Source organism: Ciconia boyciana, chromosome 2 (genome assembly GCF_034638445.1).
Source record: "Ciconia boyciana chromosome 2, ASM3463844v1, whole genome shotgun sequence".
Classification (NCBI taxonomy): domain Eukaryota; kingdom Metazoa; phylum Chordata; class Aves; order Ciconiiformes; family Ciconiidae; genus Ciconia; species Ciconia boyciana.
In genome coordinates this window covers 25,812,518-25,831,009 of record NC_132935.1, presented here as the reverse complement: position 1 = coordinate 25,831,009, position 18,492 = coordinate 25,812,518, and the positions used below count along the sequence as shown (strand labels likewise).

Sequence of the window (18,492 nt, the reverse complement as noted above, 5' to 3'; positions counted from 1 at the left end):
ACAATAAGCTTGGTAATTCTAGGACAAACATTTTTTCTAAATATTTTTTTTCACCTTTAAAGCCAAAAAGTATTTGGCACAATCCTCAAAAAGTTCTTCTATCCTCTCTCCCGTTTCCTTTTAGCACTCCCATAAAATCTTTTGCTTCTTTTCTTCATGGTATTTCTGGGAAGCTATTTTGGCATAAGCTCATGCATTTATCACTTCAAAGAAACTGGTTTAGCTCTGGCAGCAATAATTTTTACATTTAAAAATATTACAGGAATTAAAAGCTCAAAGTTTAAGACATTCAAAATATACATATTCTGTAATATCATTTATATTATAATGGTTGGTCACATGGTAATATAGATCATGATAAGGACAGTAGAGTAAATCTGCAAAAGCAAACTCTTTGCTTTAGCATTACAAACCCACATACTTTCTATTAACATTAATTTTTACAAGATTGTTTGAAGATTATAGTTTGCTATTAGCATTTAATACAGTAAAAATCTAAGTAAGTATATTGAATTAGACTTAGATATTTTTATTTGAAAGGAAGGAATGGGGGAAGTGTTTAGCCATCACATTTCAGCCACCACTTCAGATGAAATGTTACGCATCTCCAGCAAGAACAGTCTACTCAATAGAGGGTTTCAAGTGATCTTCCCAGGCCAACGGAGTGGGAAACATGAGAACAAAAGAGAGCATCTCAGATATATATTGCAGACAATGAATGTGGCTTTTTACTGTGTTTCAAGTGAAGATGCCCCAGTAAATCATTTTGCACCCTGCTTGTTTGGACAACATTCCTTTTCTTGGGTGTTGTAATTCAAATTCCAAATTTTTATTTTGGATAAAAGACCCAAGTCGTGATCTAGAGATTACTACTATTCTAATTCGTTAAATGTCTCTTTAACCTTACTGTACTTCCCACCTACTAGGGGAATTTAACCTTTTGAATTTTATTCTTCTGTCTGCATACAAAATCTTCTTCAAGCTCTTACACTTCTGTGACTCAAATTGGTATTTTAAGCTCCAACACTAAGCTTTTAAAATACTGAGACTTTTTCATTAAATAAGCTTAAATCCAAATGAAAACATCTGGATTTCAGTTTCCTGAACTATTTCAACAGAAAGAATGGAAACTTCTAAACAATAAACTATCAGACAGTTTGCACTTGGGTTTAGTCAGTTTCTTCACTTTGACCAAATACACTGAAGCATTTGATAATTTGGTATTAATGGAATTTGTTTACTGATAGGATTAAGTACTTTTAATACTCTTGCAATTCCTAATGTTAGCATTTACTTCAGTTGCTGTAACTGAGCAAGATAACTCTGTCAACTAAGTATATACTATAGCCTCTTCTCATATGGTTACTTGTATAGTAAAGCCATACAAATCTCATTGGGGTGGGGAAAAACTGCTTCCCCTCCTCAACAAGGGGAAGAGCAAAGTGACTTAAACTAAAACTATACATGTCCCTGAAATGTAGAAGGAGCTTATTTTCTTTTTGTAATTTGCCTACATTCAGTTTGCTGATTTTCTTTCATATGTCAAACCAAGTTTCACTGCACAGCTTTTAGGATATTAACTTCAGCAGCCAGCTTCACAAAGAAACACCTTTGTAACTTGTTGAAAAATGCCCTTTTGCACGAGGGGCTTCACCTATGTAACAATGTACTTCTTTCTACTGTACAAGGAAAAGAATACCATTATTAGCTGTTAAGATGAAAGCAGGTAATCACATCACTTCTTCACTACTATATTAGCTTGTTATTCTAATTTTTGGGAGGGAGGGTGAGGGGACAAGACAGAGGGTGAGACAAGGAATAAATCACTAGCCAGTTTTTCCATCTCCCAAAACTCTGAAATTATTGAAAGAAAAAAAAAAGAAGAATCCACTTTAATTTACTTTTCTGTTAGTGTGCTGCATCATTCACTCTCAATTAAGTTACCAATTAATTACAAGGATTGTATCAGCAAACAACATATAGTCACTTAATCCTCCAAAATATATTTTTAAGTCACCATAAAGAATATTACTGTGAGCCTTTATATCCTACAAACGTTTCATAAGCAACAACTTCTTAAACCAGTAACTAAGTTAAGAGACCATAAAGGGGAGTAGTTTTATACAATATGTTTATTTCATAACTTTATTCTATTCCTTTTTACATGTGTTACTAATTAAAGTGTTTTTAAGAATTTTTCAAAGTCCTGTATAGAAGCTTTGGCAATCTCTGTACAAAACACCTCATCGGGCAAGGATACTAGCTGGTCCAGAGAGATGTAGCTGGGTTGTGCTGGGTCATACTGGGCTCTTCCCAAGAATGTAAGAAACATATGTCTCTCTTTGATTCGTAATAGCTTTGAGTTGAAAACCTAAGAAAGAAAGGGAAGAATCTTTTAGGTTTTCTAAATTTCAGACTCTGATGAATCTAAAATAAGAGCATTTTTTAGACAAACTGAAGATCTAGGTACACCAGGTAGGTTACATTTATATATAAATTATCGAAATTCTAAATATATGCTTCAATACAATATGATGAGGTACACACACAAGGGAAATCAAGAAGTGATAAAACTCTCTTAAGCATGTTAGGGTTTTTGTTTATATATGATAACTGTATTACTTTTGTGTAATCGCAGCCAAGAAAGCGGAGAGGAGACATTCAGAAACAGGGAGCAAGAATACCTAAGCATTTCCCTATACTATCAGAAGCATTTATTTATACAGTCAGATTCAGATGAGCATTGTTATAAGGATGAAATGAACAGGTGACCACACGCATAATAGACACAAGCGAATTGCACAGTGGCAATGCAAAAGGTGAGTGGCTGCATCACCTGTCATAACACAGCCAAAAGGCACAGGGTGGTGGTTCAAAACAACCATTTTGCTGCTGCTGCACAGCAATGCCTACCTTTGAAGATACCTGTCACAAAAAGAATTCTAGACAGTCAAAGGCGAGAACAATGGTAAAAGATATATGAAAGAAATCAGTGGAACATCTGAAAAGAGAGAGGAGTGGGGAAGACGAGATGCACAGTTAAGAAGTCTTAAAAGCAGAGATCTAACTGCATTTCTGAGCAGTACAACTGAAGAGAGACGCTGCTTTAAAGCGGATAATGGTGAAAACATGAATGCTAGAGCAATGAAAGCAAGCAGAGTTTTTACTAAAAGGAGAGACTACACTACTGAAGGAAGGATTTCATGAGGATGCAAACTAATCTGAACTAGGACAGAAAGCAAAACTACTGTTCTTCCTCTGCTTTCCTTGAATTTTAAGAGGGAGTCAGAAGACGGGAAAAAACTGTAACCACCGTTTACGGAGCTAGCTGACAGGAAGGACAGTTACAACAGCAGCTGTAACATCAGAGAGGATTTGACAAAAAACCCTGTATGCCTCTTATTTTCAGCATTACTGTCATTCAGGATAGAAGCAAGAACAGATGGAGACAAGTATGCATTTGTGAATGCACTAGTTAATGGCCAGACCATATACAGACTGAGTTGCACTAGCCATATCCTGGAACTCACAGTTTTTGAGGGGAAGAACAGGGAAGAGAGAGGGTGACTGCACCAAGAACAAAGAGTAGGAGAAACATTCCACTTACGCTTCCAAACAAAGGGAAGAGAAATAATGAGGTGAACCACCATGAAGCCAACAACAAGACAACTGAGAAGGAAGTAAGCAAGACTTGTGGTCGCTTACAGGTCAAAGAGGGCAAAAGTGACACATGGATTGGAGTTATAGCAAGCAATCTTGTTAAGTAGAGATATATTAAATAGCCAGATAAGTAATCAAAGTCCTGGGGAGTAGTTTTATTTCCCCATATAATTTTTGCTTTTTAGCCAGTTAGATTAGACAGTTAGATTCCCTACTAGACTTGCTTTAGGAAGAAACTTATTGCAGTTCAGAAGCTGTAATCTATTTTTTTTCTTTTTTTCCTTGTAAGAAGGTAGTGTGACTGCATGTCAGCATTGGATGAAGTGGCTAATGCTTTCAACTTTTAATTTGTGAGGGAATAACAATAATGAGGAGATAGAAAAAACAAAAACTGTCATCAAGAAACTAACCTATTTTCACTCCTGTGATTTTTTAGCTATTGCCGCAGCAATAGGAAGATCAATGAGAATCTGTTTGCCTAACAGACAGAACTTCTCTTACCTTTAAACTCTATTTTCAGATCCTAGAATCTATAAAATTTCTTTTTTAACGAGACATATCTGAAAGAAATGTTTTTATATATATGATATCTAATGAACAGATCTTCTGCATGATCTGTCTTCCCTTGTGTCTCTTAGCTAGGTAAGATTTCAGGACAAGGAATCCCTAAGGAGGCAGTAATCTCTCTTGCATGAATCCAGAAGAGATGAGCATGTCTATTTCTGTTGAAAACTTAAAAATTCACAAGACTGGGGTGGTGGTGTCACACGTGCCAGGGGGAGAAGGGCACTTCCACGCTGGAATCCTCAATGGTTGCTAAATTGCTAATAAAAGTTATCCCAATTAGAGTAAAAGCCACAGACAAGTTGAAGATTTCACGCGTGTCCTGCATACAGTGAGGCTCCACCTTCAGCACCAAACTAGTGAAGCAGCTGTGCAAAGAGCACCTACAATTTATTCCCAGATTAACAGCTCACCTGAGGAAAGCGAGTAAGCATGTGGTGGGGAATGCCCATTATGTTGTGTAAGTAGTCAAATGTCTGTTTGAGTCTCTTTTTACTTGCAGTTAAAATCTTGGGGGTTTTAAACACAATCTGTTGAATTTCATTACGTTGAAAACCAAGTTCAATCTGACAAACCTGAAAAAGAGCATAATTTTATCTTCAAAAGTCAGCCACAGCAAACTTAGCTTATCTTAACATGCCACTGAAATAAACTAATGCAAAATTCTTCTACCCTTTGTCACACAGCAACAAGAATGCAACCCACAATAATATCTGCCACTCCAGTTCTTCTCAAGTCAGACAGTGCAAATTATTTCTCATTCTGGATTAAAGTGTAATTTTTTATAGAGTATCCCTGAAGTAAAGATGACTTCTGTGAATGCTATGTATTTTTCAGTTTGTCTGAGATACGAACAAAAAAGCTCTGTCTCAGTATGCGTGGCAGTTACAAGCATAAAAATTCTCCCCTAAGAGTATTTTATCAGTTTCAATACCAAGCTGTCAAAAGCAACTGACTTTCTAGTTGTGGAGCTGTTGAGCTCTGTAAAACACAGCAATCAAATAGCTAGGGACTACTTTTGTTAATGTGTTTTTTCTTTTGCTAATATATCCAAGTTATATTTTTATATTAGGGATTACAATTTCAGTCCTGTAGTCTTCCACTGAAGTCTGTTGAACCTGAAAGAGATGTGTAGAATATGCGGTGTATTCAATTTATTTTACAGTTGGTTAATGTCTAAAGTAAGATGTCTTTTTCAGAGACTGGCTTGACTTCAATTATGGTTTCCCAAAAGGAAAACAAAACACATTTTTTCAATAAAATCATGAGCACTCCTCCCAAAGTGCAGAATGGCAAACAGTTCATGGAGTTGAGAAAGGAATTCAGCATACAAGAGTGTCTGGTAACTCAGCCATTTCTTCTATCCTCCAGTGACATTTACAAGCAGCTTGTTTTCAGTCATGAAGTGGGTGTGCTTGTCAGTCAACATAACCAGACTTTCGAATCCAACTCAGGTACTTCTTCAGTTGGCAAAAAGGTGGTGCTTTTTGTTTTTTCAGTTTGATGTGCCAAGACTGCAGCTCTTTTCCAAAACTGCCTGGCAAATACAAAGCGAAGGGCTTAGAATCTGGGTTTTGAAGCTACCTTAGGACTTCCAGATCCTTACAGGGAATTGTTGCTAGAGGTGACTATCATCAGGTCTTTCAACTCCTCGTTCTTCCTTATCTGCTTTATAAATACTTCCGTATCACAAGAAATACTAATCAACTAAGGCAGCATTCAAGTATGAAGAGATGTGTTTGCACTTTAGTGGTGTCTTCCACAGATCCGAGTTGGCGGAGTAACTTACTGCATTAAGATACACAACCAAGAGTAAGACCTGATGTTAGATCAGTGGAGATGTATAGCTGCCCCCACTGTAGAGGTAATTGTGGCAAGAATCTTGAGCTTTTCTTTTCTACTCTGTGAAATGGAACAGCTCTCTCTTGACATGAATGGTGAGCTCAAGTCTAAGTTGCTTTGACCGCACTCAGTTTGACAGCAAATATATTTAATACTCAGTAACACTCTAGACCACATATGCTAATATCCTTACTGCGTAAGCCCCAGCAATATTCAACATACTCTGTATGATTCCCACAACAGGCAGTGGTAATGCAAGCTTTCCAGTTTTACGCTATCAGTGAATCTCTAATTGTGCTTGACAAAACCTTCAGAGGATGGAATAAGCCATCCTTCAGCTCATTTACTCCATGATTGGTATCTTTTGACAACCAGTATCAGCTGCAGCAATTGTTTCTAAATAACAGCCCACTCAGATTGAGGGATACACCAGATCACTTCTGAACTGCTGGTATACGGTTTCACTTTCCAAGTACTGCCTAATCACCACCAGCTTAGGACATACAGGTCTGAACCCAGATTCTGAATCTGAGACATCGAACTTCCTGAAAGGCTGGAGCTTCTAGGTATCAGTAGATTCTAACAGTGAGGACCTAAAAATCCTTCCTCTCTCTCTAGAACATGTTAAAAATAAGGACGCTACCCTATACACTTTTTGGTAGATGGACAAGATAGTCGCATAGAACTGAGGATCTTAAAAACACATTTATTATAATATACTGAATCCCTAGCCTGTGGAAACAATGTTCATTAAAAAGAAAGCACTATTAATTGGAACAGTCTGCTACTTTCCAGTCTCCTCCCTTACCACACAATTTCAGACTGCAAGGTTCCCAGTGTTTAATAGTTTCAGAGCAGTGAGTCTGTCTGAAAATTATATATTTTAATTCATAGTTATGCATTATAGGATAATGGGATTTCTCAAATTGTTACACTACATCATGCTGTTTGGCCTAGATGGCTTTACAGCACAATAATTAAACCAATACACAGTTACATTTTCAAAAGGGAAAGGAGTCCCTGTGGATTTGAAGTTATTTACCCAACAGTTGTTAATAACGACCATCTGCTATCAGACAATAGGTGTCAAATGCACATTTTGGCAGACTAGCTACCTGCCAAGAGGAAAATAATCAACTGCACATTTCTTGCTCCTAAATCCTCATGGACAATCCAAGTTAGCAAAAAAACATAATAATTAAGGGGGGGGGGGGAGGAGGGAGCAGGCCCTATTTTCCACTCGTTGTAAAGAAATGGGTAACAATTTGTATCATCAGATAGCAACTTTTGGCAGGAAGGGACCCAGATGAAGTTTCTAACCTACATCAGAGTAGAAGACAGAATAAGATACTGCTCCACGTATGCTGTAAGCTTGCAAGCTATAGTGAAAAAGAAATTGTTTAACAAAATCCTCAGTTATTTTATATCTCCATTAAAATTATTAAATTATTTCTGTGCAGGATTCTCCTCCAAGGATTTTATCTTCTGACAACTCTTAAAGTATGTGGATATACAATACATTTTTAATATCTACTAATAAACTCACCTGAAGATTTTCTTTTACAGGCTCTAATTTGCCAGTCAGTAGCCTTGGAAGACGAATTACCAGATCCTTTGTCTACAATTAGGGAAAACACACAAAGGAAAGATTATTACTGAAAGCTTGTGTGTGAATCCATCTGTGAAAGAAAGATAGAGATCTCATAGAAACTTTTTTTCCCCCCCAGCTGGAAGAGGGATGCCCTTTCACTTGCACTTCATTTTATCTCTACCCCAAAGATGAGTTTGCATGAAGCAGCGGTATATTAAGATGCAAAAAGTTACTCAAATATGTTCATTTGGTAAACAAAAAATAACTTAGCTGTTTTAAAACAGACATGGAGTAAAAGCATACCCCAAAAGTAGAAAGCATGCTCAAGTGCCCAGTCTCTCTCAGTACTCAAGTTGTTTCTTCCCACCTTTTTTAAAAAAAGTAAACAAAACACTACCTGATAGAGGCTATAAAAAGATTTTTCAACTGCAGTGGAATTTGTCTATCTCAGGATCTGGTTAGACCATAGTATTATGGCAATACAAGAAATTACTCCACATTCCCCAAGCCATGTGATTACTTGTAATCCACCCTGAGTACAAGGCAGTAACTAAACCCTTTTCCAGAGGGATCTCTTATCTCAAGCATGGAAAGGCCAGGAACAGGCACTATGACAGCTATGACTGTTCAGCAAATAGAAGCCAACAGAAGAACACCAGATTCCACTTGGAACTTGACATTTATTGCAATCCCCAGCTACTGCAGGAAACCACTAACACTGCCCACTTATTCCAGGAAACTCCAGCTACTACCCCCTCTGAAGATCCCCGAGCATGGTGCTAATACCTGCTAAGCATGTAATGTGGTAAGCACTCACGAGCGAACCCAGGGGCTACTCTTGGTGAGCTGAGCATATGATTTGGCATTTAGTTTGAGATGATATTCACAGATTAGACTATTTTTCACCGATGAGTTAAGTATGTTACAGTATCTTGAAGAGATGAAGAGAGCCAATTAGTTTTCTAGAAGTTAAAAAAGCTGCTTGCTGTGTCAGAAATGGATTCAGTCCTCTGACCCACCTCAGATAATAAAACTGGACACACTCATGCTTGTTGGACAACAACCTGCGGTAGATCATCTGCAAGAACTGTACTTCAAGACCTCTGAATGTTAGATGTCCATATTACTTCTATACACAGTTAAAATCATGTTACCCTCCTGTAACCCTCTGTTACCATCAGTAATGTCACTAATATTTGTCAATAACCTCCAAATACTTGAAGTATTCATGTTGCAAGGCCTTAGAGTTGTCACTGACAAAGTACCTAAAGACTTCAGTGTATAGTCTTTACCTTTTTTACACTGAGGCCAAGTTCATTTTTGAAGAAACCCAGTCTGTTATCCAGTCTTTCCACTGAAAACAACAGCAAATATGGAGCTCTTGAGACCATCTGAGCAATTTCTGCCTTACCAAATTTTTTTGATTTTAGGTAAGCCACTCTAGAAAGAGAACAAAAACAAAATAAAATCCAGCGATGAAAATTTTATTGCCTCCATTTATTCAGTACTTGCTTAAATTCCTCAGTGATATCTTATAAATGGACAGATGTTCTAGCATTAACATGCAACCCTGCCAAAAATAATTAGGGGGAAATCTGCAGTTATCATAAAAGCAAAATACCATCCCTTCCAATTAATTACAAGTAAAATAAACCTCAGAGCAGAATGTCAATACTGAAGACAGATTTTAATTCCTTCCAGCTGTACTTAAGCAGATAACTATGTTAACCTACATTTAACTACCAGCCTGTCTCCTAGATTGCAAACACATTAATAGATCATCATAGGGTATGGACAAGAAGACATATACAGCCTTTTGCTATTTTAATGAATTCCATTTCTACTGCTGAAAGAACAGAGTACTATACCTCATATATCCCTGTTTTGCCAATAGCACTGGAGTAGAAATATCATGCAACAATGCTATCTGTAGAGACATTGTCCAAAAAGACATTTCTAAATCGGCTGAAGTTACTTTTGTTACAATAGGTCCCTACTTTCAGTCACTGGTCCAAGGATTTAGTTACAAAACATCTGGTTGTCAGAAAGGAGAAGGAACTGACTAAAGTTTTTATGTTTAACAGAGCTTTCTTTCTTTCCAACTCAAAAGTTTTTCCAAACTTTGTTGAATTCAGTGAAAGTGAAATCCTATTTCAAGTACTACTTGCAGTAGATTATTACCATAGCTCCCAGAAAAAGGAAAGGGGGGGGGAAATACAGCACACAAAATAAAGAGAGACATGATTAACCCACGTGCCACCATTTTCAAAAAGCCTGAACTACAATATGAAGAGGTTCCCTTTGGTTATAGATAAGCATATACAGAAGTATTTGCTGTCAGGTGAACTTAGAGCATACAAGAACTGAATATATCTGGCAGTAATTAAGATACTAAATAGATTGCAGAATATTCTGCAGAAGCAGATATTCAGCAAAAGATGGGCTGTGTGTTAAATCATGTCTTGTGGAGATAAAAAAATAAAAATACCTTCCAGTCATTACAACCTCCCTCTCTTTCCACAAACCCTCAAAAATGAAGTCATCACAAGCCAAAAACCTCTAGACAGAAGATCCAAGAACAACCTCTAGAGGACCAAATCCTAACTGAGCAGGCACCAACAACACAGAAGCCTAGGCTCCAGATAATGTTGACAGACTGGCTGCAGGAGCCGCAGAGACAAGGAGTGGTTCAGAGGGGGAGAAATGCAGAACACAACAATAAACAATTGGCCCTTCAAAAATTATCCCATTATGTTTTGAACACTGCAGCTTGGCTACACTATACTTCTTCCATTCAATTTTTCAAGGGCACAACTGCCAAGCATCCTAGAAACATAGCTAAATGAGCAGGTTAAAAATAAAACCTTTTGGTTGTTCTGACTCCCCTCCACTTGTTTTCTGTTAACAAGTCATTAAGATTCACACCTGAAGCATTTCTTTGCACCCTGGAAAGGCAAGAAGCTTAGAAGAGGGATTGCAAGATTCTAATAACCTGACTCTAGAAACTGGTTAAAGCAGCACAATCATCCAACCTGACCAGAGTTTGAGACAAATTTGTGAGTGTTGGCACCAAGGTTAGCCCTCGTTCTACTACAGGGGTCAGCAATTCTATGTAGCATGTTAACAGTTTTAAGTCATCATTAACAATACCGTAAAACAAAGCATCTGGTGCAGCTGCAGTACAGACACTGATTTGCAACTGTCAGAATTGTTATGAATTATGGAATGTTTTGACTTTTACAGTGTTTATCTGAAGTCAAATGCCAAATCTATTGAAATTTGTGTTTTGTTTCCTGGCAACGTGGAATCCATAGCAATAAAACGTTCCAGAGTGATGTAACCAATACCATGTCCATCTGCACCGAAGTGTTTATGCAAAGGTGATACTCAGCTTTCAAAAGACAGCTATCTGAGACACATTCACTTCACAGCCTGCCATACACCCTCCGCAGCACACTTACTTTAAAGCATTCACCAGTGCCAGAGGTAAAGTTACTGAAAAATCAAGCTGCAGAAAATGAAGAAGAAATTGGATTTCCCTGTTCAGCCTCTACTTTACTAACCAGACAGTGCCACAGGATAGTCACTGAAAAGGAAATCTGACTTCACAGGAGAGTCAGAATGTTTATCATAGCAAAAAATACTCTCTTCTGAAGAGTATAAGCAACTCTGACATCTAGACTCAAAACTACTGCTGAAAAATTACCCAGGTTCTTTTTGGATATTGTTTCTGAAAGGCCACTTACTGAACGGGAGGATGGAAGAACAGAAGAGAAAGAGGAAAGGTCAGGTCTCTGTTAGACATGAGTCCACTAAGGTGCCTGTTTCCAAAAAGCCGTATTTTCAGATTTCTGTCTTGGACAGCTACTACGTGCAAGAGCCAAGCAGAAAGACTTTCTTTTCTGGAATTTTTAAAGACCAAGACGTTTTGAGTTCATTACAAAGTGCACACACACACAAGTTGTTCTGTAAAAGAACTGTTGAATTAATGCAAGCCTGTCTGGAGTAATTTCAAGAATAAAAGTTCATTTTCCTGCAATTTTTTCTATAATCAACACACCTACTGGAAGTATGAATCAGAAGAATAAAGTAATTCAATTTCAGAATCAACCTTCTTATAGGTACACACCAAACAAAAACAGCTGAGTAAAGAAAGCTAGGATCTCTATGACTGCAAGACACAGATAAGTTTAAAAAAAAAAAAAGTACAACCCTATAGTCTGGTACCTTAAGTCTCTCATTTCTTAATGGGGCCCCACCTGCAAAAATCTAGACGGAAGTACTAAAGCAAAGGAATACAGAGAAGCTGTTTGTATCCATAAACCAACAAGGAAGAAGAGTAGAACACAGTTACAAGCCATCACACCATCCCTACGGCAAGGCACCTTTGCAAAAAGTGACTGTGGATTCATGAAAATATAAGATCAAAACCTACATTCAGTTATTTCAGATACATGAAGAATTAAGAATAACTTTTTTAAAAAAATGAGATAATTTATATTATTACAATACATTATTTCAAAGATCTTGAATATTTTAATTCCAGTTATTTAACTTCATGAAGATTTTTCTTTAGAAGTGAAAGGCTTTCTGCCACAAATACAAACCTCATCTTTAAAGCTCTAGAACTAGTCCTCCAAAGTTAACAATGAAAAACAGTAAAGACAGACTTCTGTGAACAGATATTAACAGTTACAACCATAAGACCTCAACTTGACCAGCATCAGCACAGGTATCTCAGTCACTACAGGATGAAGTCCAGCATCCTAGCTTAAGCCCACTGAAGGAACAGTCGAAATCTGCACTCATGCGGCCAAGATGCACCCATATGTGACAAAACAGTACAATGATGGTTGATTTCCAACAGAGGGAGAATGGACAGCTGCTATCAGTAACATCTTAGACCATGCCAGGTAGATCTGCTGCAGCTCCTCAATATTCTTGTTTTGACCACCTTTTCCCTTTAACTTGGCTACAGGTTTTTAAAGCTAGTTTACATTGCAGTATTATCCTGTTATATCTCTAGAGCTGACCAAAGTTATTTGTTGATTCCATTAGTGAAATAACAACTGCCATTAAAGAGGAAGTCCCACTGTTGGCAGAGAACAAGAAACACAATTACACAGTTTGATTCAGACAACTCAAATTACTGAAATCAGCAGACTTCAGTCAACTTCTGACACAAATCCCATTGCTTTCCAAGTCATTCTGCTGGAGAGAGAGGAATATGTGTATATAGTTATCTTATTTCTTCAGTCTTTTTCATTTAAGTAGCCTTTATATTCAGAATGCAGCATTTTCTGAAGTTAGTGTTCTCTAATAAGCTAGACTCCATGAAATACAGTCTGCAGTAGGCAGTATTTAGATTTAAGACATTAAAAAGAGCAGGGAGGAGGAGGAGAGGGTGATACAGAAAACAAAAGTTTGACAGTAGATGGAGAAAACAGCTTGTTTCCCCTACTGTCTCAGAAGAAAGACCCATAAACACAATGACTTTTTGTAAACAAAAAAATAAAAAATTTCCATGTTTGGTGTTTTTGGTACACACACAAATAAGCTTAAAAAAACAAAACTCCACAGGGCAGGTAACTACATAAGCTTTGGTCTAAGATATGAAATCTTCTAAAGAGACTGGTATTTACCCTTATGCACAGACAAGCTGGGTGACACTGAGGAACAGTCTAGGGCCATACAAGTGTGAACACACACAAAAATTAGTTCATTGTAGTCTTGTGCTCAGTTTGAGCTGGACAACAGGAAAAAAATGTCACCAAAACGTTCTGCTGCTATTAGCAGTAAACACAGAAGATATATGGTCCACTTCTTTTACTGCAGAATTCACAAGGTATGGGTAGACATATCATCTAGAAGAGTGGTTTCAAGGCATGACTGAAGAGGTTAATATTGTTCTACAAATTTAGGTAAAGCCTCAGGAACCAACATTTTGGAATCTAAGCTGACCCAGGGAAAGCAAGTGGCCTAGGATGGCAAGCTGCTTCCTCTGTGGCAGAAAGACAGGGATGAGCAGTACAATTTGTTAATGGACAGTTTTCAGATGGATCAGGATGTTGACTCGACTTATGATATCACCACATGTTAACGCTGACTGATGGGAAGGCACAGGAACATGGAGCCAGGGATCTAGTGAGAAGGGAAGCAGCAGCAACACAGGTTCAGACATCAAGGTTAAGCCAACTGGGAAACCAGACCTTCAAGCCAAGGGCTTAACATCCCGCTGCTATCTGAAAGGCTTACCTGGTTTCTAAAGCTTCCAGATCTTCAGCAAGGATGTATGGATTTTTTGTCAGGAACGGTCCCAGCTGATTGTCTTCTACACCCACATCCTTAAGAAACAGAAGTATTTTTCTTACATCTTTTTCAAAGTCCAAGGTCAGTAAGAGCTGACCTGCCTTTTGACGTTTCTCCACTTGGGATAAGTCAACTCCTACAACAAACAAAATTAGATATTGTTTTAATTAAACACAGACCCTACTTCCTATAAATGTTTCAGGAAGGCATGTTGAAATTTATAGGACTACTCCTTTTTTGCACTGCTTTAGCATGCTTCAATTGCTCAACACAGCAAGGTCACAACACCTTGTATACTGTGGAAAGATTCCAGATAAAACAAACAGTCATTTTAGACGCTTTCACTAAGTTTATTTTTTGAAGGAAGACATTTGCAGTGAATTCTGCATGTGGGGAATCAAGTACACTAGCACGTGCCACATGTGGAGACCTACTCTAGTTGCACAGAAGTATGTGTGCAAGGAATTCCCAACTCCATTATCCAAGGGAAGGGGACGATTTTGCAGTGAAGTGCCTTTGGATACTGGCTCACACATAGCAATTTGTTACTGCATGGAGCCAGATCGCCCCCTCTCAAATATTTATTTCTCCAACCTCCTTCTAGTGTTCCTTGCACTTTTGGGAAACAAGGAGGTGGCCAGCAACCTTGAATTCAGCTATCCTCGCACAGTCCAAGTGCTTTTTGATGAGAAGTAAGGTTTTCTTCCATCCCTTCCTCCTTGCCTCTCCAGTTTACTGTGCCCCACTTCTAAGGTTCTGCATAGCAACCGCTTTCCTTCCTTCCAAGGACAGAGAGCTGCAATTTCTTTTGCAGCAAATTAAAGCATCCTTAACCAGCCCAAAAGAAGAGAGACCAATCAAGTTACACAAAGTGCTGCTCACCTCTGGAAGCTGTGGGAGATGCCTCCTTATAGCATCCACAGCACTAAGGGACTAAAGCTAGCCAGCCTTGCCTTCAATATAGCATTGCTAGGGAGTCATGCAGTCCCTTCTCTTTTTCCACTTACCCTGGATAACGTTCTGCTGCCCTTAGTCATTGGTCACTGTTCCTGTTTTCAACTTTACAAGGCAACCAGTAAGATCAAAAGACAAATTACAGAATCTCCAAAGCTCCAGATATAGGCAAACCACAAACAAAATCACACATACCTAGGTGGACAAGTTTTGCCAGAGTTTCCGAGTGATCAACATAATCTCGGAGCGTGGAAGACTGAAGGGGAAGAAGTGGTTCTGCAATGATCTGTACGGCTGCTTCCTCAGAAATCTCCTCCAAAGCAGACGAAGGTGGGATGTCATCCCAGTCTAAGAAACAAATATAGAAGACCCAAATGCATTTCATGAAAGACAAAGCTGCTCCCACCAAATGCTTATACAGACCTCTTAAAATCCATTTCAAAATACAAGAACACTGTCCATGAGATGAACAGCCAATCTATTATTATTTGAAAACATATGAAAACACAGACTCTATTGCCAGTTTTTGTCTCTGTTCCATCTCCTGTCACTGCCCATCAACTCTTGCTCACGTGGCTGGATCTGAGCGTAGCACCCAGCAAGCCTGCCTTCACTCTGCTGCCTTGATCACTGCCTGCAACAGATCACACCACCTTCTTGAAAAATAATTTTCTTTCTGTCTTCACAAATGCATTCTTGCCTGATCATATACAGAGCAGATCATTTTTCATAACCTGACAAGCCTGCTACTTTGTGCCTCTTCTGAGTCTGATGCCTGAACTGCAGTTTTAACTTTCAAGGTATTTCACAGCCAACTGCAACCAAGCTATCGTATCTTATCCATTACAGAATGGCTGTTATCTGCCACCACCTCTAACAGCTAAAGAAGTCAAGCTCCATTTCCTACTCATTACAGTTTCCAAGTGAACATCATTATGCTTGTTTCTCCTTAAGTGTTCCAAGTCACAGAGCTCAGTGTCTTTTTAAAAAAATATTTCTCTAAACTGGTCTATTTTTCCATTGACAGGAACTCACAGCAGCTAGATCAAGTTTACTGTTTTGCAGGCTGACTGCTAGCATCCACCTCAATTATCAAACTGATTACTGATCAACACCCTAATTATAAACTCTACAGGATGGGGATTTTCTGTGTCCTGTACCTTCGCACAAGGACTTCCTAGAGACTAGGGTAACACTCTTCCACATCAAAAAAACAAAGCCACACCAGAACTACCAAAACAGGTTCCAATATAAGTAGGAAGATCCTATTGTTCTAGGAAGAGTTGCACAGACTAGCCTAATAGATGTTGAAGGTCTTGCCATTTCTTTTTCTCAAAGCCTCAGAAGCAAAAGCACAGTAAAACATTTTTAGCAACACTTACACCTTAAACAGTAATAAGAACTCTCCAGGAATCTATATGGATATCAAGCATTTCTTTTCAACTTGTTGAGAATCGAACCAATATAGACCAAGGTCCATTCTGGAAGCATAGATGCCCTTTTTTTGCCACTCTAAGTTCTTTAAACATCCTATCAGGAAACATACAGCAAGTTACACCACCCTCACCCCCCAAAAAAAGTTAGCAATTATATTTATTCCATTATATACACTGCCAACTGGGCAAAATGCTCCACACACACATATACAACAGTAAGTCTGCTGGCAGATAAAAATCTGGCACGTAAATAAACTGCACCGCAGGTGCAGACACATACAAGCTGGCTGACCTGTCAGTTCTGGTGCAGCACTGTTTCCAGAACCAGCTGCACAAACACACAGATCTCAGTTGCAGCTCTGAGCCACCCCAAAAATAAGCTCTGTAGGATCCAAGTTGGCTGGGCTCAAAGCAGAATCTGAACATACAAGACTGCTTAGTAATCCAGAGAAAGTTTCCTCAGCATACTAGAATTATTTTCAGAGAGTGGTATTTTTTTATCCTCACTTAGATATAAAAGTAGAGAAAAGTGAGGTAGTTTCCTCAGGGCAACACCACCAAGGCGACCTTGTATCTATATCCTTTCCTCAGGAGACAGTTTGACAGCATTTCTGATGAGGGCAGTGCTTAAGCAGGCTTCACACTCTGCTGCCTCCTGTTGTTCATCCCTGATTATTCAAGCGGCTGCTTTGTGCAAGCTGCTTCAGAGGTGGCTTCCCCCACTCCTGCTCAACAAAACCCCCCAAAAAACAACAAACCAACCCCTTTATTTTGTACCAGTAGAACTACGAGGGAAAGGCAAATGCTCAGTTGCTACAGGTAGAGTTACGAAAAGAAAAGCTCTTCAAACAGCAGCTCCAGACCAACATTTCTACTGAAAACATATCTTTATCTCAGCTTAAAAGTATTCTTTATATGCTAGAGTGACCACAGGAATTCTGCGTTAACTATGGGGCTAAAAGCAAGTGAAAGTCAGGAACTTCAAGGAAGTATTTTAGATAAACAGGCCAAAAAAGGAGAATCAAGGGTAATACTGAATACATGGTTTGGAGACTCAGGAGAAATGATATCCCTAAAGCCTCTTACCTTCACACAGTATTTTTGTATTCAGGTCAGGTAATGTTTCTGCTTTTGCTTGTTCCTGTTTTACCGGTGAAGGCAAGTTACTTTCGGGAGAAGAAAAGGATCCATCCTTGGCACTGTCAGGCGGAGAACAGCTTCCTACAGATACATGCCCGTATGCCTGAAATCTCCACGGAAGAATGTCATTTCTAGAGGGCAGCAGAGGCAGAGGGGCGAACCCACGACATGCCTGTACGGTGCTGCTGCAGCTCCTCAGCCTCCGAGGAAATTCAGCAGCACGGGCCGTTTGCAGGAGGCAACACCAGCGGGAGACCTGCCGAGCCCACAAAGCCATCTTCCACCTCAGCACAGTATCCTGCTGCGAGAAAAAGGGCTGCGGAACAACACAGGCGCTGCCTCACCTCGCCCGCAGGGCTGGGAGCGTGAGCGTTAATTCCCTGAGCATTAAAGCAGAAATTACTCGCTACAGAGCACCAAGTAGCTGCTTTGAGGCTTTAAACGCGTGACAAACGGAGGCATAACTGAGGAGAGGAACCGACTGTGAACGCCATCGCCCGCTGCCCTGTACGGCAGCCGTTCCCTTGGGAGCACGGGGGAAGCCCAGCCGGGATCTAAACCCGCCCCGAGGGACGGGACCCTCCGCGCAGGGCCGTCACCTCACACCCCGCCACAGGGCGGGGGGAAGCCGGGCCGCGCTCGCCACCCCTTGCAGGCCGCCCCAGCCCGGCAGCCTCTGCGTACACAGCCTGCGTGAGGGCGTGCCGCTCCGCACGCAGCGAGCCCGGCCCGCGGGAGGGCGAGGGAGAGCGCGGCCGCCCCGCCACGCAGCCCCGGCCCCCGCCACGCAGCCCCGGCCCCCGCCACGCAGCCCCGGCCGCTAGACCCGCCAAGGCCTCACCTGCCCCTCGCGCGGGTCCCGCGCGCGGCCCAGCCCACGTGCGTGCCCCCCCCGCCCCGATTCGGGCGAGACCATTCGGGGGGGAGGGGGGCAGGCAGCACAGGGCCCTTCCCACCGCTTGCTTGAAGGGGGCGGTGTGGCTCCGCCTCTCCCCC

At 40.0% G+C, this 18,492-nt stretch overlaps 1 protein-coding gene across 7 annotated transcripts; it reads right to left on the bottom strand.

The window, feature by feature from the left end:
- Positions 1 to 315: 315 nt before the first annotated feature.
- MTERF3 (mitochondrial transcription termination factor 3) lies at positions 316 to 18,492 on the bottom strand. 7 transcript variants are annotated; one of them, XM_072852144.1, is made up of 8 exons: positions 18,338 to 18,491; positions 17,443 to 17,797; positions 15,116 to 15,268; positions 13,913 to 14,102; positions 8,950 to 9,097; positions 7,613 to 7,684; positions 4,638 to 4,799; positions 316 to 2,371 (listed from the first exon to the last, which is right to left on the bottom strand). In XM_072852144.1, the coding sequence occupies exons 1-8, from the start codon at positions 18,410 to 18,412 to the stop codon at positions 2,177 to 2,179; spliced, it is 1,350 nt and encodes a 449-aa protein (XP_072708245.1). In that variant the 5' UTR covers positions 18,413 to 18,491; the 3' UTR covers positions 316 to 2,176. The 7 variants fall into 7 exon arrangements, with proteins under 7 accessions (XP_072708245.1, XP_072708249.1, XP_072708244.1 ...); XM_072852148.1 differs by having other exon boundaries at positions 17,443 to 17,599; positions 18,338 to 18,484; XM_072852143.1 differs by having other exon boundaries at positions 17,443 to 17,812; positions 18,338 to 18,480.